Source organism: Callithrix jacchus, chromosome 7 (assembly GCF_049354715.1).
Source record: "Callithrix jacchus isolate 240 chromosome 7, calJac240_pri, whole genome shotgun sequence".
NCBI lineage: Eukaryota > Metazoa > Chordata > Mammalia > Primates > Cebidae > Callithrix > Callithrix jacchus.
The window spans coordinates 21,687,054-21,712,014 of NC_133508.1; the positions used below are offsets into that span (position 1 = coordinate 21,687,054).

The 24,961-nt window shown below is 39.5% G+C and overlaps 2 protein-coding genes across 2 annotated transcripts in view; both read right to left on the reverse strand.

Moving 5' to 3' along the window:
* The window catches only part of NEBL (nebulette), a 695,182-nt gene that overhangs the window by 644,252 nt on the left and 25,969 nt on the right, over window positions 1-24,961 (reverse strand). The window lies entirely within an intron of this gene.
* On the reverse strand, window positions 228-24,750 carry LOC100895261 (uncharacterized). The gene is given in 5 exon segments (XM_035306909.3): window positions 228-6,474; window positions 6,476-6,533; window positions 23,119-23,193; window positions 23,477-24,181; window positions 24,578-24,750. Coding segments are annotated over 4 exon segments (510 nt in total). The 5' UTR covers window positions 23,569-24,181; window positions 24,578-24,750; the 3' UTR covers window positions 228-6,189.

The following is a 24,961-nucleotide window of genomic DNA, read 5'->3' on the forward strand; positions in this document are numbered from 1 at the left end:
AACTAGTGTGATGAAGATATCCCTCATCTAGATTCACCAATCACCAACATTTTGGTGTATTTGCTTTATATACATACACAAACGTGTATATGTGCATGTATAAAGCAAATATTCATAATATCCTTAATATAACATATATTGTTATATTGAGTAATATACTAAATTTAACATATATAACATTTATTTTTATTATAAGTTATATATAAATAAGCATTACCATACATGCTTTAGATTATGTATATAAACATGGACCATTTGAAAGTTAGTAGCAAGCATCATGACAATTAAGTCACAGATGCTTCAACATGAATCTCCCAAAAACAAAAACATTCTCTCATATATGCATAATTATCACACTCAGGAAACTGAACATTGATACAATATCGTTACCTGTTATATAGTCCATTTTCAAATTTCCCCAATGGCCCAAGAAATGTCCTTTATGGCTATTTCCCTCATCTAGAATAAGATCCAGATGACACTCTACATTTAGATGTCATATCTCTTCAATCTCCTTTAAACAGCTCTCCTAGCCTTTCTGGTCTATAATGACTGATATTTCTTAAGAGAATAAGGCCTCATTTGGGGATTTATCCAATTGCTTCCTCATGATTCAATTCAGGTGGAACACAGTGGGGATGAATGGAAAGTGATGGGCAGAGAATAAGTCAATGGTTAGATGATGTCAATTTGTTCCTCTACTGATGATGTTAAATTGTTTAAATTTAGCCAGGCACAATGGCTTACACCTACAATCCCAGCACTTTGGGAGGCTGAGGCAGGAGGATCCCTTGAGAAAAGGAGTTTGCAACCAGCCTGGGCAACATAGGGAGACCCTGTCTCTACCAAAAATTTAAAAATTAGCCCTGAGTGATGACGCCAGTAGCCCTGGCTACTTAGGATGCTGAGATATGAAGATGACCTAGGCCTAAGAGGTCAAGGCTGCAGTGAGCTGTGACTGTGCAACTCCAGACGGAGCAACAGAGTAAGACTGTCTCAACAAACAAAAAATTTGTTTGAATTTTATCACTTAAAGTATTCTCCATAGTAAAGGTGCCTTTCATCTTTGTAACTAAGTAGTCCAAGGGTGACACATGGAGAATATTCTATTCCTCAACAATCTTTCACTCACTGATTTTAGCACCTGCTGGCCATTCTCACTTATTAATTACTAAGGCAATTGTAAAACAGTGGTTCTTTCTCCCATCATCCTTCTACATTTCTTGACTGGCACTCTTCAAAAGTATTTCATGACAGAAAGAAAAAAAAAATAACAAACCAGGACCACATATACGAGAGGGTTAGAGAGAAGTTCCCTGGAGAGAACTAAGCCCTAAAGAGGAAGAACACACGCCCAAGTGAGGTCTGAAGCCAGGGCTAAATACACACAGCTCTGCGTTGGCTGCTATGAAGATATTTTCCCTATGGTTGATCTGGTTCAAAGGAATTCTTCCATTCTATTGTGTAAGCTGTTCATGTTTACCACACTCTTTTTCCCAAGATGATGATGGGATACTGGCACAGGATCTAAAGGAACTACACTTTCAGGCTTCATACAATAACGTCTGACTTCCTCCCTGGAATAGAGAGGAGGCAACTGAAAACATCACACTGAGAATATTGGACCTGACTGAAAACCCCAGGAGATCAATTCTAAAGTATGTTTGGCTCTGAAACTTTTAAAACTGTATCTACCAAACACCTCAAAATTATACTGTTTCATTCCTCATTTTACATGACTTCAGTTCAAAGAAGGAAATGGTATTTTTTTTCATCCCTATCTTGCTTATGGAGAGATACCCTGAGCCTTTAACACTGTATAACTTTACAAACTTAGGCAAATTGTCAAGGGATTAATCACTGTAACGCCATGTTCATGCCAGGCCAAGGTGCTGCCAAGGTACAGCCCTACCTCTTGAGTTCCATCCTACCAAAAATGTTGGCAAATAAATTCAAGATAATATTTACTTTAGTTTAATTCAACAATCATAATATAAACTGTGAATACTCTACCACCCTTGGACATCATTCTTAAGTGTTTACCTTTATGCCTTCAAAACTGTCCCAGAAAAAGTCAAAACCAATGCATGCATATCACATACACACTACATATTAGTAGAAATGCATTAGGAAATAATTGTCATATAGAGCACTTAAAGTTATAAAATTCTAACTTAGAATGAGTCAGAGAGAGCTAGTCAAATCTCCTACCCAATGCTAGGCTAACGTCTTCAGTGTCTGAAATAGCATTGCCATCTCCATTTAAATGCCACTGGGGAAAGACAGCCCACAACACATGACAATTCACTCCATTAATTGACAATAGCACATTAGACAGCCTAGAGATAAATGTGTTTTGCATGTAAACTCACTAGTATATCAAAAAACAGTGATAGAAAATGCAAGTTCCTTTCAATACTAAGCTTTTCTAAAACTTTGAAAGTAAAATTATCAAATTTGATATACCAATATTAAGCAAGTTAACAAGTAATGTATGTAAAAATGCATTTTCAGGCCAAGGAATATGGGGATTTCTCCCATTGTTGTTGTTGTTTTGAGTGAGAGTCTCTCTCTATCACCCAGGCTGGAATACAGTGGCGCCATCTTGGCTCACCACAACCTCCACCTCCCATGTTCAAACAATTCTCCTGCCTCAGCCTGCCAAGTAGCTGGGATTACAGGCGCCGACCACCACGCCTGGCTCATTTTGTGTTTTTAATAGACACGGGGTTTCACCACATTGGCCTGGCTGGTCTCGAACTCCTGACCTCAGGTGATTCGCCCACCTCAGCCTCCAAAGTGCTAGAATGACAGGCATGAGCAATGGCACCCAGCCAAGATTTCTCCCATTGTATATCTTGCCCTGAAACACATCTATTTCAATGCCAATAAGTCAAAACTCTACTGTCTGTGTCTTCCAAGAAAGAGACCCAAGAGTCTTCATTTCCTTCTCTCCTCCATACTTGGTTTGCATACTTGGGTTCACTTGATTAAAAATCTCTGTATTCTCTTGATCTACTCAGAATCCAGAATAAGTGGCCATGGCAAGTGATAAATATAGAGACATACAAATTGCAGAAATAGTCAATGATTTTGAGCCTGGGTGATTAGAATAAGTGTACTATAAAAGCCAGAAAAGGAAATGAGACTTAATCTGGTTGGGAGAGACAGAGTTTGGGTTTGGAAATCTGCAGTTTAGGATGGTGCAAAAATATTCAGTGCCTGGGTAGGGAATCCAGAATAGAAACCTATTTGAGTTACCAGTAGAGAGAGCAGTTGAAAATATGACAGATCAATATCCTACGGAAAAGGGAAATGAGAGAAAGAACAGCAACAAAGACATCAATTTATACCCCTTTCGAGTATTCCCACCTTGTATATGTCTTTATTTCCTAATTTTCCTCAAGTGAATACTCTCATCTTCCTAATAAGTTCTGTAGGATAAAGAATCAAGGGTCTCATATATTTTCTCATAGGCTGCTGGGGGCATGGAAGATACTCAATAAAATCATTTTGGCTGCTTCTAACAACCAGCCAGAATTTTTTTTTTAATATCTCATATCCGTGGGATTTTATCAATGCTTAACACTTGCCCTGGACAATGAAGACTGCCTTCTACACGTGGCCTGGAGAGTCACATATACTATCCCTTTGAGGTCGACATCAAAGGATATCTTTATATTAAATCCATGCAACTATTAAAAATACAGCAACTGCCAAGATCCTCACTGTTCTAGATCCTACTTTGCACATAGTCAAATCTGTGCTTTGTGTCATTTTGGGGCACTCCAGTATATTTGCAAATACAAGTACTTCAGATTTCATAATTTTCTTTCAATTTTGGCAAATAGACTAAACTACTTAAACTGGCAACAATATAATTTGAGGATAATTGCTACTTACTTCATATCTGTACAGAGAACTGCCTATTCTTAGAATTCTTTATCATCAACTTTATTTATACACTGAAAATATTATCAAAAAGCTCACTAAGTCTTTTATGTCATGAGAGCCCTGAGCTCAAGTCATCCTGGCCTTCCATAAATCCCCACCACTTAGTCCTTCTTTCTGAATTTACCATTGTTATTTCCCATGCTTGGAACTCTTCTTCTCCCTGCCTTGCTCCCTTCTATCCAAATTATCCAAATTCTTCCTTCTCCTTCATGCTGGCATCTCCAACTTTATCAATCTATAGTTCCTCTTCTCTGAATTCTGATGATCACATATCATCAGAATACACACACACACACACACACACACACAGACATAATCTCCAACCAATATATACATAAAATCTTCAACATATATATATGTATATATAATCTACAATTGGTTGTATATGTCTATCTCCAACCAATCTAACATTTAGGTTTAAGTGTTCTTATGTTATTTAGTATATATTTCAGGTAAGTTCTTTTTAAAAAATTTTTCTCTTCTAGAATGTACCAGTAAGTTCTTTGAGGCCAGTCTTCATGGGCGATATGTGTGTTTGTTTGCTGGCACCAATCTATGACATTTTATGCATACAGAAGGTAGACAATATTTATAAATGACTGAAATACCTCTTGGTATTTGTAGAATTTCATAGAATTCCTTATCCACTTGGCCATTGAGAAAAGCTTTTAAATCATAATATTGCATACTAGACCAACTTAAATTCATTGTACTCATAACCCAATCCTTCAGGGAAGGTCCTATTTGGATTAAAAATGAAGGAGTAAAAGGAGATAAAGCTTTTAGCATACTGATGGAACTATTACTAATACTGTATTACTGTTCTTTATAATTTAAGCAACATCACTAATGAAGATTAGGGAAAAGATCAATTAGTTATGAGTTACTAATGCAGGAATGAAAAGAAGTCCAATATCAAAGTCATCAAAGCTAATAATATCTTCTCCTCCACCTGCTGACCCATTATAATCAGGCCTGGGTCTTTTTTCCTTAGGAGAAGTGATAAATGCTCATAGAGTGGCAGTTTTTCCCTGAGCTGTCAAAATACCCTAACACAATGAGACCAACCACTTCGGGCTCAGTAGAATCACTCTTTAACAAGTTAGGCAGAACCCACCACCCAAACTGATTTGAACATCAGGATTCAGAGTTTCAAAGAGGATGGGGAATGTAGAGTCTGGAAAAGAGCAATAAAAATGATCAGAAACAAACAGTCCAAAAGAAATAAAAACAAGGTTGAGTACAGTGGGTCATATCTGGAATCCCAGCGCTTTGGGAGGCTGAAGTGGGAGGATTGCTTGAAGGCCAGGACTTTGAGACCAGTCTGGGCAACATAGCGAGACCCCATCTCCACCAAAAATATATGTTTTAAAAGTCAGCCAGGCATGGTGGCATACACCTGTAGTCCCCACTACTCAGGAGACAGAGCAGGAGGACGTTTGAGCCCAGGAGTCTGAGGCTGCAGTGAGCTATGATCACAGGACTGTGCTCCAGCCTGTGAAGCAGAGCAAGACCACATCTCTAAAAAAGAAAAAAGAAATTAAAACAGCACAGCCTGCATCAGTCTCCCTGATGTGTAGAGTTGAGGGGAGACAGGGCAAGGCAGCACAAAGACAGATCAGGAAGGAAATATCTCAAAAACAAGCCATAAGGAACAGTCCTGAGGTGGAAAAGAAGAGACAGAATTGCACTGACACACACACAGCCACTGTGCACATGCATTAGGTTGAAGCTATATTTGCTCATCACCAAGGGGTCCCATCACATTGAAATGAAACCAGGAGCTCCTTTTTACATCATGACTCCTATGAAAGGGATGTTTCATGTTTAAAAGTCTTACAAACAACTGTTTTAAATTGGGGGTTGGGGAGAAGAAATGAGAAGTTGCAGAGGGAACCGCTTAATGAACTGGGCTATTTAAGGCTTCCCTTGAAATCTTCTAGCATCATTCTTGCCTTTTTCCTGCTAAATAAAGCCTCAAAGTAGGAGGAATGCAAAGGTTGAAGAAGTAGACACCATTGCTGTAGAAAAAACAAAGGTGGATCTGGCAAATGTGATGAATTTAGAGGGAATGTAAGTTTTGTTTCCTAGCCATCAAAAATAGTTTGATGGATTTGTGCCAAAATGAGAAATAAAAGCGCACTCGTTCCTCCCTGCACCCTACAGAGCTGCCTTTGAAGTCACATGCGCTCCACAGGGCATGAATAAAAACAGAACTCAGGCTCATTTAAAATTTTATTGTATATGGTTTAGTATAAGACAGTGTCCTTCAGACATTGACAAAAAAGTCATTTTCAGCACCTTCTTAGGTACGCTGAACTTTTCTTTTATGTCCTGGAATTTAAATCCATGCTTCCCTTTGGTTATACCTTCTGGTCCCAGATACAGCCTTGGGGACTTGGCCCAGGTGCCTGGATCTGGTTCAGGAGCTGCCTGGATGGATGGTTTGTAGGGACTGAAGCTGACTCTCCGCAGCCACCTGGCAAACGTTGGCCAGCTTTGCAGCCTTCTGGTCTCCCCTGACCAGCTCCCTGGGAGGCCTCAGGCCCTTCTCCACTCTCCATTCTGCCTTCCCAGGCCTACGGGATGAAGTGCAGCTGTCCTGCTACCCCTCATAGAAGGGAAGAAAAATATCGTATTTGGAATAATAACAACTACACTGATGGTGTTTCAAAACCAATCCATCTTCAAAATCAGGGACTTCTTTGGTAAACCTCATCACAGCCTGAACTATAGAAATGTTTATATTGTTTGCTTTGCTTGGTTTTCTACCTAGATACTGAACTTAGAGTGTGGACCCCTCTCAAGCCAGTGTCACATAACTAGGAGCTAAAAGATCAGAGAGAGAGAAACCAAAGAATTTTACATTTTCAAATGCATTAGTTCACCCAGTATGTGGACTCTAAAGAGGGAAAAAATTTAAATAGGAGATTTTCAGGATGAGAGATTTAGGCATAGAATATTAGCTTATAGCATCTTTTCTTCTGGGAGTGAAGATACAACTAAAAGGAATCATAAAGACCAACTAACCCAATTATTTAACGAGGAGGAAACTGCCGCCCAAAAATTAATGGCTCAGATTAAGAGTGTCAAAGAGACACACAAGCCAATTAGAAGTCTCCATTGGCCAAGGATGGGACAATAAGAATACCTAAAAGTATGACTGCAACTGATTCAAATATACTCAAATGCACCATGGGTTTGTAATGAGTTGACAAGACGTTCCTTCCATTCATTTCCCTGTTCCCCAAAAAGTAGAGAACTGATGGAGGCTGCTAGGGCTCCAATTCATTATTCAGAAAATTCATCAACAACAGAAAAAAATGAAGAATGGATCTTTCTTTTTCTTTTCTAACTATATTTCAAGATACCAAATAAGTAATGATGAAAAATTGATCCCTATTAAAGAATTTCAACTAATAAATGCAGAAAGAATGGTGGAATTTCAAAAAATTCCATTTTGTGACTTCTAGAAAAGATCATTGCAAAAACCATTACTTAAAATAATGTGTGGTTGATGAGGAACCTTATAAATGATGGACCAGGTATACAGCTAAATCTTCAGACCAATCTTAACTCACTAAAGTTGGGACAAACAGATACTATGTCTCTCCTAATAAGATGCATTAGAAAGTACATAGCATCAGCTATAAAGTGATCTTGCCAGAAAAAAAAAAGAAAAAGAAAATCTGAGCCAGAATATAATCAGACCTGTTGATCTAAGGTATGAGTTTATATGAAATATGGGGATAGAGGGACAAGTTAAATGACACTACAAGGAAGCAATGAGCCCAACCCAGAATGTGGGACATGCTAGAAGGCAAAAACCTGCTGTCTCCAACAAATAAAGAGAATTAAAAGGGGGAAAGGAGTAGAAGGGGACTGTTATAAACTTAGAAAATTTAAGAGACAAAGCTGCCAATCCAATAAGTGTACTTCATTTGGCTCTTAATTTGAGCAACTACTAAAACGAAACAAAACAAAAAACTTTGCAATTTGTAATTGAAAGAGATAAGCAATAAAATGTGAGCATGAACTATGTTAAAAGCAATTGAGAAATTATTATTAATGTTTTGCAATATTTATGTTATGGGTATTTATACATACAATTAAGTACTTATTTGTTAGGAATGCATACTAAAATACTTTGGCATAGAAATTTTATAAAAAGGAAGTTAATGACTCAGTTAGGATTAGACTCTGCTCTTATGGTACCCAGCACATACTCATTTCATTATAACCAAATTCAAAGGAAACATAAAGAGTAAATTTTTTTAAGTTCTTAAAAAAGAGCAACACCAGTATCATTTGTGTTCTCTCTTCCCTCAAATAGTAAGGCCCATGAATGTTTGAAGACCATAGATAAGCTACATTTTCTTCCTCTTGAAATGAAAAAAAAACTGTTATAAACAAGATTATATAATAATCTTATAGATTACAGTAGTTACAGTGGGATTTTGTGCATTGAGTCAGTTCATCTAAATGTAAATAAGGAGAAGAAGCTCCCTAGACCAAAAATATCACACACACCCCCAAGAGTGTTTCAAATTCTCATGTACACATGTGATATAGAAGGAATGACACACTGAGCCACATAACCTTGATTAGTATATCAGATAAAATTTAGTCTAAAGAGATAACACACAGGACAATGAAGAATCCATAAACATACAGAGCTTAAAAATCCACAATTCAGTTCCTCAATCACTAAAGATATAAAAGAAATGGGTGTCTAGAAAAGAAATAGGTGTCAGAATGGAAAGGGCAAGAGAACAAAAGCAGAAAAGGGAAGAAGAACAAAAGAACATCATCAACACCTTTTCCAAATCTCAGTTTATCCCATAATTGTTAAAACACATTTTTTAAAAGTGTGACAAAAGTGAAAACGTACTCAAAGCATAAAAATATAACATTAAAAAAAAAACAGAAAAGATGGTCCTCAAACTCTCTTGAATCTCTACCTTCAACGAACAGCATGAAAAAAAGACACTCAGGGTTTAAAGTTGTCAGTGGGCTAAGAGCTGAATATTATATAAGCCACATGCATATTAACTAGAAACAACAAAATTTCAGGAACAACAGGTGCACAACTTTCAGTGTGTGGTTCCACATGTAAGCAGTTTGGAAGCGGCCACTCTAGAATTCTGTACCCTGCTAAATTATCCTTCAAAAGTGAAGGAGAAATAGCAACTTTCTCAGACAAACAAAAATTGAAGACGTTTGTTGCCAATACACTGCCTTGCAAGAAATATTAAAAGAAGCTCTTTAAAGAAAAAATGATGAAGTTCAGGAACTTGGATCTATAAAAAGAAAGTACATCAAAAAAGCCATAAATAGAGGTAAAATTTTTAAAACTTGTTTAGTTTTTTTATTTGTTTGTTTGTTTTAGAAATGGAGTCTTGCTATGTTGCCCAGGCTCTGGCATCAAGCTCTTAGGCTCAAACCATCCTCCCACCTTAGCCTCTTAAGTAGCTAGGACTACAGGCATGTGCCACCATGCCTGGCTTCTTATTCTTAATTGACCTTACAGAAGTTTGTTCAAAATAATAATAGAAACCATGTATTCAATTACATATGCTTAAATAGGGATATTTTATGTCTGTATATATGTGTATATAGGGATCCATGTACACACACATTCATATATGCTTTTGTATAAGTGAAATGGATAACAAAAAGGAATGAGAGGAAGGAATTAGAAGAATTAGAATTATTTTATTGTAAGATACTCATACTACCCATGAAATAGCATAGTGCTCTTTGAAAGAGGATGTGAATTACCTGTATATTGCAAACCTCAGGGTAACCACTGAAAAGGAATATTTTAAAAAGCAGTATAACTGATATGCTAAGAAAGAAGAAAAATAGAATCATATAAAATGCTCAATTAAAACCATAAAAGTTAGAAACAGTGTAACACAGAGAAACAAAAATAACAAGGGCAAAAAAATTTAAAATAGTAATAAACATGGAAGATATTAATCCAATTATATCAATAATCACTTTGAACATCAGTGATCTAAATGCATCAACTGAAAGAAATTTTCTAAATGAATAAAAAAAACATGACCTAACTATATGTTGCCTACTAGAAACCCACTTTAAATACAAGGTCATATATAAACTTTAAGTACATAAATGGAGAAAAAGATATCATGATAACACTAATCAAAAGAAAGCAGGAGTAGCTATGTTCATTTCAAAACAGAGCAGACTTCAAAACAGGGAAAGTCAACTGGGACAAAGAAAGCCATTACATAATAATAAAGGGGTCAATTCTTCAAGATGATATAACAATCTTTAACATGTATGCACCTAACAACAGAGTATCAAACTACACACAGCGAAAACTAATAAAACTGCAAGTAGAAACAAATAGATTTACTCTAGTTGGAAATTTCAACACCCCTCTATCTGTGCTGGCCAAATCCAGCAGGCAGAAAATCAGTAAGGACATAGTTGAATTCAACACCACCATCAATCAACAGCATATCATTGACATATATAGACTACTTTACCAACAACAGCAGAATACATACCCTTTTCAAACCCACATGAAACATTCACCAAGACAGATCACATTAAATACCTCTACAAATTTAAAAGAATCATCCAATGTCCTCAATCAAATCACAATAAAATTTAACTAGAAGTCAATAACAAAAAGATAGCAAAATCCTGAAATGTATCGAGAATTAAATAACACACTTCTAAATAACACATGATTCAAAAAACAAATCTCAAGGTAAATTATAAAATATTTTGAACTGAATGAAAATGAAAATACAACTTGTGGAATGCCACAATACAAATTGTGGAGTGCCACAAACTCAGTGATCTGAAGGAAATTTATAACATTGAAAGCAGGTATTATAAAAGAAAAAAGATTGAAAATTAACAATCTAACTTTCCACTTTAGGAAACTGGAAAAAGAAGAGCCAGTTAAATACAAAGTCGGCAGGAAAAAAAAAAAAAGGAATAATAAATATTAGAGCAGAAAACAATAAAATTGAAAAGCAGGGACTCCATAGAGGAAAAAAAAAAAAAAGTCAATGAAACCAAAAACTGGTCTTTTGAAAAGATCAATAAAATCAATAAGCCTCTAGCCAGGCTAAAAAATGAAAAGAGAGAGAACACAGATTACTAATATCAAAAATGAAAGAAGGGTCATTATTACAGATGCCACAGATATTAAAAGGACAATAAAAGAACACTATGAACAATTCTATGCTCATAAATTTATTAACCAAAATGAAATAGACCAATTCTTTGCAAGACACAATCTGCCAATACTCACCTGAGAGGAAATAGACAATCTGAAGAGGCCCATATCTTTTCAAGAAATTGAATCAATCATTAACAATCTTTGAAAACAGAAAAGCACAATTCTCTAAAAACTCTTTCAGAGACTAAAAGCAGAAGAATACTTCCTAACTCATTCTTAGGGCCTCATTGCCCTAATGCCAAAACCAGATTGAAATAATGACCATGTCATATCCTCCACAGCTGAGTCCCAGTGGGTGTGTACTCTGCTCCCTGTGATAATTTTCTCTGTACAAATAAATAAATAAATAAATAAATAGAAGTAACAAAACCAAACCAAAAAACAGCTCAGCTGGAGAAAAGCACAGAACAGCAGAAAACCAGTAAAGGCAACATGGAGAGACACAACACTTACATATGTTACTGTTTTGGAACCCATGTAGAACCTCTGGTGTGTATGACAGGTCATGACATGGAACACCGGCTTCAAGATTGAAACAGAAGCAGCATCTTTTTTCTCCCCACTGAACTAGTTATTTCCTCCAACTACAAAGTTTGGGACAGGAAATAAGGAGAGAAAAAAACTAAGAAAAAGAAGTTCATTCGGCAAGGAGCTGCGTCCCAGTGCCCTTGGGGGCCCAAAGTAAAATCGGTAAAATTTCCTGCTGCTGTATTTTTGTAATGGTCAATGCTGACTTGGCTTCCGGATTTCTCCAGAAGGGCAGATACAGCTTTCTTTTTGATGTTTGTATATGTACACACATATTTACAATGACATGTAATCATAATACCATAAAATTTATGTTTTTTAAATGTATAATTGTTTTCATATATTCTCAAAGCTATGCCATCATAACCATTGTATAAATCCAGAGTATTTTCATCACCCCAAAAAGAAACTCAGTACTCATTAGTAATCACTCTCCATTACCCCTCTTCCCCAAGAACCTCTGGCAACTGCTAATCTACTTCCCGTTTCTATGGATTTGCCTGTCCTGCACATTTCATATAAATGGAATCATATCATATGTGGCCTTTATCTAGCTTAATGTTTTCAAGATTCATCAGGTTATATTAATAGCATGTATCAGGGCTTCACTCCTTTTAAGGGGTGAATGGTGTTCCATTGTAGTAACATATTTTGTTTATCTACTCATCAATTGGTGGACATTTGGGTTGCTTCCACTTTTTAGCTGTTATGCATAATGCTTCTGTGAAAATTCATGTACAAGGATTTGTATGAACACACGTTTTCAATTATCTTGGATAGACACCAAGAACTAGAATTACTGGATCATATGGTAATTCTATGTTTAAATTTTCAGGAAATGTTAGGCTATTTTCCAAAGTAGCTGCACCATTTTACATTCCTGATTCTCCAGATTTGGACACATTTCCATTCAAAGGTGATGGCCGTCTAGTTAGAAAGCTTCTAGAACAAACATTTTCCTTCCTACAACTATCCCATCAATTAGTGTGTATTTGGCAATTGCAAATTACTTTTAATATTAGCATATGCACAATATAATTAGATGAGGAAATCTTCTGGGATCAAGTCATGTCTTGGGTGATTACTGGGTTCTGACAAACATCAGGATTCATTCATCCATAAGAACATCATTCTCTTTTCTCCTGGAAGGTACGCTACTCTGCAATGCTGCTTAAAACAGTTTTCAGAATTCCTCCTAGGAATTCCTTTCAAAATCTGTTATCTATATACACATGTCACACACACTTAATATTTTATACCTTTTTTAGAAACCAGAAATGGGATTATTCAGCTTGATTATTCACCCACTCCACCCTCCATCGAGGGCAACACTTGTCCCGGTTCCAGTACACTTATTCATTTCCTCTGGACACCTCTTGTGAGTCATTTTAGTTCAAACAGAGCTTTGTCCGTAACAGGCCCTATTTTATCCCAGAGCTCAAGCTGAGAGCAAAACAGCCTGAACTCCACCTTGGGGACATTCCTCATTCAAGAAAACACATTTTCCTCTCCCAAACTGAACTCAGTAAGAATATAGTACAGTCTCTCTAGGCTATAGTAAAGCCACTGGGTGAGGTGAGGCCACAGGGCCGATGCCAACAGGACAGCCCGTCCTCCCTTAACTCCTTTGTGTGGTACTTCCCATTCATATCCTCCAAAGGGCTATTGAATATCTAATTTCTCTAGTCTCAGTGAAGATTTAAAAACAATCCTAGTTATAGCCTCAGTGGATATTTAAAAACAAACAAACATGTAACAACATCTGGCAATGATTCTTGACATCATAACATTGGACAAACAGGAAGCACTGAGGAGTTACTTCTCAGGCCAGGTGAAGCTACCTGCAATCAACCTCCTGCAACTACAGAAAACAAGCCAAAGAAACTAAACTGAAAAGAGCTTTTCCACTAAAGAAACAAGAAACAGTCCAATGGGTATACCAAACACACTCAGTGAGTGATTCCCCTGGCCTGAGCCATCATGGCACAGACTTTTTTGTAGCTGAGTAGAGTTGGTGATAGGTCTACACCACATGGGCTTCTTCTGCACAAGGAGGGGACTCACCATCCCAGTGTGTCTGGGACTGTCCCAGCCTCAACACTGAAAGTCCTATTTTCAGCAGTCACCCTACTTTCTTTGGCTCCCTGCAGCTGGAAACCCAGTTCTTCCTCCCCAAACCTAGCCTGGATGAGAGAGGGAGCCAGAAATTAGCTAAGAGGCAAGGAAGAAAGGGCAGCTTTTACCTGAGGCAGAACTTTCTGGGCCTTGAAGAGCTTCACCTGGCTTAATTTAACACATTTCTCAAAGAGAGGAAGCCCTTCTTTGATTCAAACACCTTCAGCAGTTCAGCCAGGGAGTCCAAAACCTCACAGAAGCCACAGGATCACATTCTGGGTTGTGTGTAGACTTGCCTACAAGCACAGTGGAAGACACTTCAACCCAAACTTTCCACAGGTTTGGTCCTCAAGGCGTCTGCACTAAGATCACCTAGTGAGACCGATACAATCCAGGTTCCTCAATCCACTCCACACTTGCTGGACCCAATTCTCTAGCAATATATTTCCAAACTCTCCATTTTTAAGAAAGCCCCAAATAAGACCTGTGACTGCTGAAATCTGAGGACTGCTGTCCTTACTACTTTTTTGTTGTTGTTTAAGACAGGGTCTCCCTCTGTTGCCAAGCCTGGAGTACAGTGTCACCATCACAGCTTACCGTAGCCTCAAACTTCTGGGTTCAAGCAGTCCTCCCGTCTCAGCCTCCCAAAGTGCTGAGATTACAGGCATGGGCCACCATGTCCAGCCCTTTTTACTTCTTATTTCAGACCCTCACCCTCATCACCCACCAACAAGAATCCTCAGAGTCAGCAAAAGCAGGAGAGAGGTGAACTTGTCTTTGGAGCTTCCCCATCTGTCCTCTGTATCCCTGTCCTGTTTCAGCCTTCCAAGTTCCCTCTCACCTTCCTCTTTACTTTCTACCTCACAGGAAGGAAGGAAGGAAGGAAGGAAGGAAGGAAGGAAGGAAGGAAGGAAGGAAGGAAGGAAGGAAGGAAGGAAGGAGGGAGGGAGGGAGGGAGGGAGGGAGGGAGGGAGGGAGGGAGGGAGGGAGGGAAGGAGGGAACGAGGGAAGGAGGGAAGGAGGGAAGGAAGGAGAGAGGGAGGGAGGGAGGGAAGGAGGGAAGGGGGGGAGGGAGGAAGGAACTGGAAGTGGAGAGGAGCCCAGCATACTGGGGATAGTGGGTAGTGAGATTTCTAATGGTCAGTGATGAGCTCCTTTTTGCCAAGTCCTCCTCCTAAAGGGTAATGATATCTATTTAACCCTAAAGAACAGGGTAGGAGGGAGCATGAACCTGGCTTCTGAAAACAGTAGAAATCGAGACTGTCTTATATTATGGGGACAACTGACAGCACTGTCCCAACTCACCGTAAACACTGCAAAATGTGTGCATGTTCCGCTGGAAATTTCCAAGAACAAGGAGAAATGAATGCGTCCAAGGAATGGCCTCTGAGGTAGACAGGGCTGATGGCCTATGGTTTCCCACCAAGCTCAACACAAAGAAGCCCAGAAGGTACAGCTGAGGGGCTCTCCCAGGAGACAGAGAGAAGAAATCTTTATCATAACTGAACTGTCCACTGTGCTTCTGCCATGATTACAAGATAGATTACAAGGCAGAAGAAATATATAGTGAATATAGGCAATGCACGGCTCATAGAGAAACCAGAAGAGGGGTCAGGGTTCAATAAGACGTCATCGGGAGAGATGAGGCAGCCCAGAGGCAGTGAGGGAGGACAGAAACACAACAAAGATGGGAAATGAGAAGACCGAACATTACAAAAATTATACTCCAGGTGCTATGTTATGTGTTCCAAAGTTAGCCTAATCCTCATGACAGCGCTGAAAGGTAGGTGCTACCCACAGCGGGCTCTGAGAGGTTCGGTAAGGTGCCCAGGGTCACGCAGCTAAAAAACTGCACAACTGCAATTTGAACCCAAGTTCAGCTGATTCCAAAACATGTACTTTTGGTACCAAACTAAAGTGATGACTATTGTTGCAGGCAATGTAAGTAAGCAAAATTCAATTAAATTACCAAAAGTAAATAGCACATCATAATAAATAGCCACTACCCGTGACTTCGTGGATACTGATCCACTCCTACTTTGATTGTATTTGTTCGCTTGTAATTTAGCCCTCAAATCTGTTTGAAAGCAATTCAACAACAAAATTTAAAAGAGAACACACTCAGTCGTCTCTAGTTACGGTATGTACACAGAGCTCTCAGATGTTAAGAGTCACGGCTAGCCTAGGAATTTTCATCATCATGTAACAGAGCACTAGTGGAACTTTTTCTGGGAATCTAAGTCAAGCTCTAAAGCCTATAATTCAAAGTAACATGAAGAAATTAGAAAAGGGCATTTTCATTAGCATGAAGCTTTAGAGTTGTCGCCAAAGGTTTTGAAAGAAAACGTAAAATCCAATCGGCAGAACAAAATGACAATATAATGCTGCCAAGAGCTAAAGAAATGCAGAATGTAATCAACAAGGAGAGGAAATCAGTTGCAGTTTGGATGAGGATGTCCTACATCCACTAAAATCAGAGAAAAGAACATAAGGATATCAACCCAGGAGACCAAGGTCGAAAATCCATCACATCTGAAGAGTGTGGACTGCTATCTGTTGTCATAGCAATTATAGGAGGCTTAGCCTCACGTTGTCATAGTAATGATAAAATGGATTTATCTGTAGTTCATAATGAATGTGGACATATGGTTCCTCAACCTCAAATCTCTGCCAGATAAACAATTGTATAAGAGGCACATATTAGCACATGTTGCATCTATTAGCATGGTAACCTCAACTCAACTCCCATAACAGCCCTGCTTTCCACAGTGCACATGTCTCTTGGCAACCCTGGGAAGGCATGGAATTAAATATAGAAATGCCTAAGTAAATGAAAGCCATAGTAATAATAAGTTTGTGTGAAACTCAGAATAATCTTCATACATTAGGGATTAAACTGTATGGAATGTGGCCGGGCACCCGTGGCTCATATCTGTAATCCCAGCACTTTGAGAGGCTGAGACAGGCAGATTGCTTGAGGCCAGGAGTTCAAGACCAGCCTGGCCAACATGGTGTAATCCCCCTCTTTACTAAAAATATACAAAAATTAGCCAGGCATGGTGGCAGGCACGCCCATAATCCCAGCTACTTTGGAGGCATAAGAATCACTTGAACCTGGGAAGCAGAGGGCTGCAGTGAGCCGAGATTGCTCTACTACACTTCAGCCTGGTCTACGAGAGAGACTCTGTCTCAAAAAAATAACAATGATAAGAATAAAGTGTAAAGAATGTTTGAGAACCTGACATCTTTGAAAATGTGTCAGATTTGAATTGATTTTAGATGTGCTTAAGTGGTGAAAATATGAGTGTTTTCAAACAATATTAGACTGTTCAGGAGAATGAGAAATCTACTGTATCTATAGTTTAATGTTTAATTTGTGGGAATTATTCAAGTGCTCAGGAAAGTGTTTGCTAAGTTCTTCAGGTCTGCTTTATCAGGCATTTAAAGTGATTAAAAAGAAGATTAGACATATTTATTTACAAATACAATTTTAAATGTTTAAGGAGATGTGATTAAGTTATCAACTGAATGGATTAATGGGAATTTAGTTTGTCCAGCCTAAGTTTATCAACCATCATTTAAAGCAAACACCCATAAATGATTTGTTCTTATTTCACACACTACTTACTAGATTTACATACAGAATAACAAGTCACTTAAGGTAAAATAAAATCGTACAATGAAAAAAATAGTTTTTAACTTGAATAAATCAATACTAATTAAAAACTAATATCCATTTAAAACTAGTATCAATTACAAAGAGGACACAGGAAGGAGAACATCATTCATGGGGGGGGTCTGTCAGGGATGTGGGGGGCAAGGGGAGGGAGAGCATTAGGACAAATATCTAATGCATTCTGGGCTTAAAACTTAGATGATGGGTTGATAGGTGCAGCAAACCACTGTGGCACATGTATACCTAAGTAACAAGCCTGCATGTTCTGCAATGTATCCCAGAAACCTAAAGTAAAATTTAAAAAACCTAATATCAATTTTAGTCCCATCAATAATGCATATCCTGAATTTAATCATGAGACACCAACTAAAAGTAAAACAAGAGGCATTCTACAAAAAAACCTGGCCTATGCTCTTTAAAAATCTCACTATCATGAAAGAAAAGAAAGAAATGTCCCAGATTAAAGACACCAAAAGAACATGACAACACAATAAATTTCATGATCTTGGATTTTCTTGTGATCTTGACATTATTGTTTCATTTAGTGAAATCTGAACTAGGTCTGTAGATTAGACAATATGACAGTATAAATGTAAATTTGCCAGTTTTGAAAGTTGTATGGTACTTATGTAAGGGAATGCCTTCGCTTTTAGGAAATCCTCAGTGCATTATTTAGGGGCAACCAGACATCTTATCCGCACTTATCTCAGTGGTTTCAGGGTGGAAAAAATAGGCATATAGAGAAAAAGGATAAAACAAATGTATCAAAGCGTAACCATTTAGAGAATCTGGAAAAAAGTATACAAGAATTTTTCATGATATTCTTGCAACTTTTCTGTCTGTCTAGTGTTACATCAAAATAGAGGTTGAAAGAAAGAAAAACTAATATTTAAAGTAAAAGTGTTGTTGTTTTAATGCCACCCTTGGACATCAAAACTTATCCACTGACAGCAAAGCACAAAAAAGATGATTAAAAGTGGAAAAAGTAAATCTAAGAGACTTGAATAAGGTTGAATAAAATGAACAAAAGGGAAACTTCCCATTCTTAATGAAAGTCGGAAAATCTCAGAGTGTGTTATTTAAAGTATGTCAATCATTCCTCTACCTGGACTCAAAATTGATGATATCCCTTTGGCTGAGACTCTGAGGCAAAGCACGTGAGGGTTCGCAGCAAATTTTCCTGTCCCAAGGTTCTACCCATAGGGTGCCTGAGGCCAAGGATTATTCTCCCACTCCACCTCCCACACCTTCAGCAGAACTGTTCTAGAAAATCTTTCTCTTGACATAATACCATATACTTCTAGGTGGAAGACAGGCCCTGCCCTGGTATCCAGACATCAACTCCAGCCTGGCCAGGATTAAGGGGTTTTGAATCACTCCCTGTAACAGGACAAAAGGCTTCATTCAGAGCGAAACTGGCAGGAACAATGATTCTCTTAGCACTCTCAGCATTCCTAAGCTTCACTCCTGGTGGTATTCCTAGTACACAGACATCTGACTTAAAATATGCCAGCCTTTCTCAGAGACCATGACCAGACAGACCAACCAAATAGCCTAGAAATATTTATGACTTCACCCTGGGTTGCACCAGCCTCTACTAGCACGGCCTGAGCCACCTGTGTAATGCAGCCACGCAGAGTCCAGCTTGGCTCACCCTGACAGCACCACAGGACACCACCCCAGAAGTTCCAGATCGCCTTACCACTCAGTCCATGGCAAAACTACCCATTCAGGTTGTATAAAAGAATACTCAGAACAAACAAGAGAGCACAGGAGTCAGAAACAGCCACCCACGAAACAGTCTAAAGCAGACAAAAAAGTTTTCCAACAGCAACGATCACGAAAAATCAAAATGAACATCTAAGGGAGATTGTGGGATCCTTTTCTCTATTTAAAAACATGGAAGAATGGTTTACTTTTAACATTTCAAATACTCCATGCCTGAAAACAGGAGATGACTATATGAGGGGCCCCCAACCCCCAGGGTGGAAGACCAGTATGGCGAGCATTACTGCTGCTGCCTTCTGTCACATCAGCGGCGGCATGAGTCTCACAGGAGCACGGACCCTACTGTGACCTGTGCATTCGAGAGATTTAGATGGTGCTCCTTATGAGAATATAACTAATGCCTGGTGATCTGAGGTGAGACCAGTTTCATCCTGAAACCATCCTCCTGCCCCTCACCCCCAACGTCTGTGGAAACCACAAAACCGGTCCCTGGTGCCAAAAAGGTTGGGGACTGCTAGACTATATAACCTTGAAGTAGCTATACAGTGGTGAATTTGAGACTTATGTGTGTGTGTATGGGCTGTGTGTGTGTGATTAAAGTGTGAAATACATAACAATTATCCTTTTATTAATTCAACAAGGGTCAACTAAGCACATGTTATATATGCATAATGTGAATGTGGAAAAAGAGTGCTTTCACGAACCTCTTCAAAGGGAGGTTAAAATTCAAATGTTAGGCCAGGTGAAGTGGCTCGCACTTTGGGAGGCCAAGACGGATGGGTCCCTTGAAGTCAGGGGTTTGAGACCAGTTTGGGCAATATGGAGAAACCCCATCTCTCCTAAAAATACAAAAATTAGCTGGGTGTGGTGGTGGGTGCCTGTAATTCCAGCTACTCAGAAGGTTGAGGCAGGAGAATCGCTTGAACCTGGGAGGTGGATGTTGCAGTGAGCCGAGACAGCACCATTGCACTCCAGCTGGGTGACAAGAGAGAAACTCTGTCTCAAAAAAAAAAAAAAACATGAAAAGTGCTTTCTCAGCTACTTAGCACAACAATTCAATGCAGTAAGTACAACCAGACTCATTTTCAAGGTAAGAAATCCTGAGGTAAACGGAAGGAGAACATAGACAAATGTCAGAAAGATATTAAATGGCCCAATCAGAAGTCCCAAAAGAGCTGAAGAGGACCCCAAATTCTAGTCTTCAATGTGGAATAACTGAGTGCCTTGGCAAACCACCCCACTTCCCCAGATCTTAGATTCCCTACATGTTCAATAAGTGACTCGAACCAGAGAGCCCTGAAGGTTGCTTCCAGCCTTTACAAACAAATAAATACTTCTACACTTTCTATTCCAGGATTCAGCCCCATCAAAAAACATCACAAGCCAGATCAGGATAAGAAAAGAAAAAAAAAAAGCTTAAAACAAGACCATTTCAGAAAAACTTTATACCAGGTTTACTCTTTCACGCAGAAAAGGAGAATGGTAATTATTCAGTCGGAAAAAAAGAAATGATGATCGTTCGAATAAGGTACCACTGAAAACTCCAACAAGGAGAGAAGGATCTTTGTTTCAAGTCTCTGCTGATTACTGAGAATACATGTTCTCTGTAATGCAAGGCAACGGCAGCACTGTTTGTGCCCTTGGAGGGCAGAAAAGTGGCATCGCCAAGGGGCTATCATTCTCCGCCGCCTTTGTCTTTGTATTCACTTCCTAAGGAACAAAGACACAGTCATGGCCCTCAGGCCCTCAGTTACCTTCAGTTTTTCCCAGGATAGGATAACACCTGCAGATGGGGCTGGATGGGTGCTGGTACCAGAAGAAGCCTGTGTTGGGCACCATTCCCTTTCCTTGACCCAGTGGCTTCCCTGGTACTGCATTCAACCATCCAAATTGCCCTACAACGAAACCATCCTCCCTGGCCAGTTGAGCCTCCCAGATAACCCCCTCTGCCCAAATAAAACCACACTGGGGCCAAGTGCGGTAGCTCATACCTTTAATCCCAGCACTTTGGGAGGCTGAGGCGGGCGGATCACCCAAAGTGAGGAGTTCAAGACCAGCCTGGCCAACATGGCAAAACCTCATCTCAGTTGAAAGTACAAAAATTAGCCAGGTGTGGTAGCACAGGCCTGTAATTCCAGCTACTTGGGAGACTGAGACACAAGAATCACCTGAGCCCAGGAGTTGCAGGTTGCAATGAGCCGAGATCATGCCACTGCACTCCAGCCTGGAAGACAGAGTGAGACCCTGTCTCGAAAAAAAAAAGAAACAGTTAGATTGGACTAGGAAGAGCCAGGTTCCAACCCAAGCCCCATCATATAAGGCGAGTGACTGTAACTAGCTATTCACTTCATATGTGTCTCATCTCCTCCGCCAAATAGTGGTTAATGTAAGCTCTCTCCTCTCAATGAGAAAAGTATGTAAAATGAAACGAAAAACTATTAAACATGGTAAAATGAAACGAAAAAGTATTAAACATGTTCAAGTATACAAAAACCCCTTCAAATTAAAAAAAAAAAAAAAGCTGTCTCTCCAAGCAGACAAAAGGGGTAGATAAAAAGGCTAAGCACAGAAAAAGTAAAAACAGCCAAAAAAAATTTAAATTAAAAATGCTGGTGGATAGAACAAGAAACTGAAAATAACACAACCATTAGATATTACTTTTTATCTAGCAGATTGGTAAAATTGGAAAGATTAGATTTGCAAGATAGGGAAAGATGGGTTTTCTCATACATGTTGTCTGAGGCGGTTGGTCACTAAGGCCCTTGGCTGTGTTTGATAGCAGCCAACAAAATATGAAATATATAAGCCGCCTGGCTTGGCAAAATCTCTTTCAGGATTCCCTGAGAGAAGTATTCCCACATTTGCTAAAGATATATGTATAAATATGTTCAATGAAGTACAGTTTATTTAAATGTTTATTAATTGGGGAAGGGTTAAATAAATTATAGAACACCGATAGGACAGGATATTAAAATGCCATTAAAAAGGATTAAATAGATCTATTGATTTGTTCTGATATGAACTATATTATAAAACTAGAATAGTGCCTGACACTTACGAACCACTCGGTAAATATCTGTTGAATAAATGAATATGTATACACCTTTTCATAGCACTTGACATAATCTATCTCCTCTCATTCTTACGTCAACCCTACAATATGAGCCAAGGGGCTGTTATTGCGCACACTGTAAGGATGAGGAAGTTAAAGTCTAATGACCTGCCAAACGTCCCAAACCGAAGGTATGGAACCAAAACAGAACCAGATCTACCGGTCAGTAGGTCAGTACCCTTTGGTGGCTGACATCCATTCTGCCTGCAACAAGGCTAACCTGCAGGCAGACCCCGTAGGGAAACGCCAAGGGTTCCGGCAGCTAGAGAGTGACTCAGTAATTGCTTGCTGACTTGCACTGACTGAATCTTCTTTTACCAGCAAAGCCCTCCATTAGGTGAGGCTCGGCTCTCTGGACCGCAGCTCAGGCCCATTGGGCATCTAACAACAGGTCTGAAAGGAGGTCATTCAACAACAGGTCGCCATGGAAACCCTAACCCCCTCCTCACCCCTGGAACAAAATGGAGTGGGAAGGCAAAGAGGAGCATTTGTTAAGCGCCCGCTATGAGCCAGGCACCATGAATAGGGAAAAATTCATCTGAGTCTTCCTTTACAAATCTCCAAAAGAAAAAGAAACTGAGCATTGTTAAAGTACAGAACAGGCCTACATCGCTACTTAATCTAGGTCAGTCATAACTGCAGACGAAGTTTATTTCACGCAGAGGGTACCCCGTTCATCCCTCTTACAGCTGCACGTGTCAGGCAGCATCATTTACATCACACGTGGCCCTGTCTTAGTACAGCCATGTGGTATAATCCTGCCTCCAACACATACTCTACCTATTCATGTCTGGAATTTACATTTCAGCCACACCAGAAAAAAAGATGACTGGCTGATTAATAAAACACAAACATGGCTGGGCACGGTGGCTCACACCTGTAATCCCAACACTTTGGGAGGCCGAGGTGGGTGGATCAGGAGTTTAAGACCAGCCTGGCCCAGATGGTGAAATACCGCCTCTACTAAAAACACAAAAAAATTAGCTGGGCGTGGTGGTGTGCACCTGTAATACCAGCTACTCAGGAAGCTGAGGCAGATAATTGCTTGAACCCAGGAGGTGGAGGTTGCAGTAAGCCAAGATCATGCCATTGCATTACAGTCTGGGCGATAGAGCAAGACTTTATGTAAAAAAAAAAAAAATTCTCTCTCATATAAGCTACAGGACAGCCAATATCTTCAGAAATTTCAGGTGCCATGCTCTTGTAGATTCTTCTTTCCCTTTTAGACATCCTACTCCTGCATTATCAGAAAATGGTGAAACTGGTGCTGTGTTTGGGCATTGTTACCTTGGAACTTTCATCTTAATTACAGAAGCTCTTAGCAACCGTTGCTTAGCAACAAACACATTTGAAATAGATTTGTTGACTGATTATGAGATACTCTAAAAAGACCATAGAGTGAAATTCGCTGATGGAAAAGAATTGCAATGCCCTGGCAAAGTAAAAATATTTTTTTAACTACAGAAGTATTCACAAATTTGGGCTATGAGCAGGTCCCAAAGATATTACTGAACTTCTGGAGTAGTTTCATAACATTTTATGCTGCTTTATGGCTGGTCTATTATTTTCAGAATCAATTCAGACACAATTATCTGACTGAACAGCTAGTGAAGCTCTGGGAGACAGGCCTTAGGGCTTTAGTCAGTGCAGGATTCTGCACAGAAAATCAATGGCTTCTTGATTTCCACGGGCCCACAAGGCCCTCTCTGCCAAACAGCTCTTTCCACTCAAGATTTCAGAAGTGCCCGAGGCCTCCAGTGACTCTTCAAGTCAGAAGGAAAAAGCAAGGGAAGCTGTGCCTCTATCTTTCCAATAATATTTCTGCAACAGCTGTTAATAAAATCTGTGATAAAAAGTGGAAATGGAGATGTGTTTAGCACTACATCCACGCACATCTTCCCCAGAGCAAAAGCCCAGCCCCCCACATACTCCCCTCACTGAGCCTGGGACCTCCTCCTGCTTCCCGACAATGTCTCACTGTCTGTTCACCATTTTCACCTCAGAAACTGGGGACCTTTGCCCAGTTTCTCAGAAGAAGAGGTCCTCATTGGCAGAGAACGTCCCTCCCCTCCCTTGTATCTTTCTGGAATTCTCTTCTGACCCTGTTTCTCCTCTGGTCTCTTGCCTTTTAAAAAAAAAAAAAAAAAAAAAAAACACTTCTCAAAAGAGAAGTCTCTCTTCACTGGCTTTCCCTTCTCGCTTCCCACTCAGTCCTCAACCCACTGCAAGCTAACTTTACCTCATGATTTCCTCTTTCAGTCACCATTGCTGTGGGTTCTAGAAAGACTTAAATGAAGAGTAGTGTAAGTTTCCTCAGTCTTCTCTACTCAGTAAGTCCTATCTTCCCCGGAAGTCTTTGAAGTTTACCACAGTTGGAGCCTACATCCCTGAGTAAGAAGAATCCGCCTCCACAGAAGGAATAAGAGAACATCCACCAAGTAGGCACCTGTCCAGAACATTCTATCCGGTTGCCCAGAGCAACTCAAGTTCCTCACAGTCTGCTTCACCCATTTACCTTAGCTGCCTGGCCCCTTTGGTATTTGGACTTGAGGCTGCAGGCATGATCTTTGTACTGGCCTTCCTGTAGCCAGTCAAATTCAATTCACTCACGGATTCCTCCATG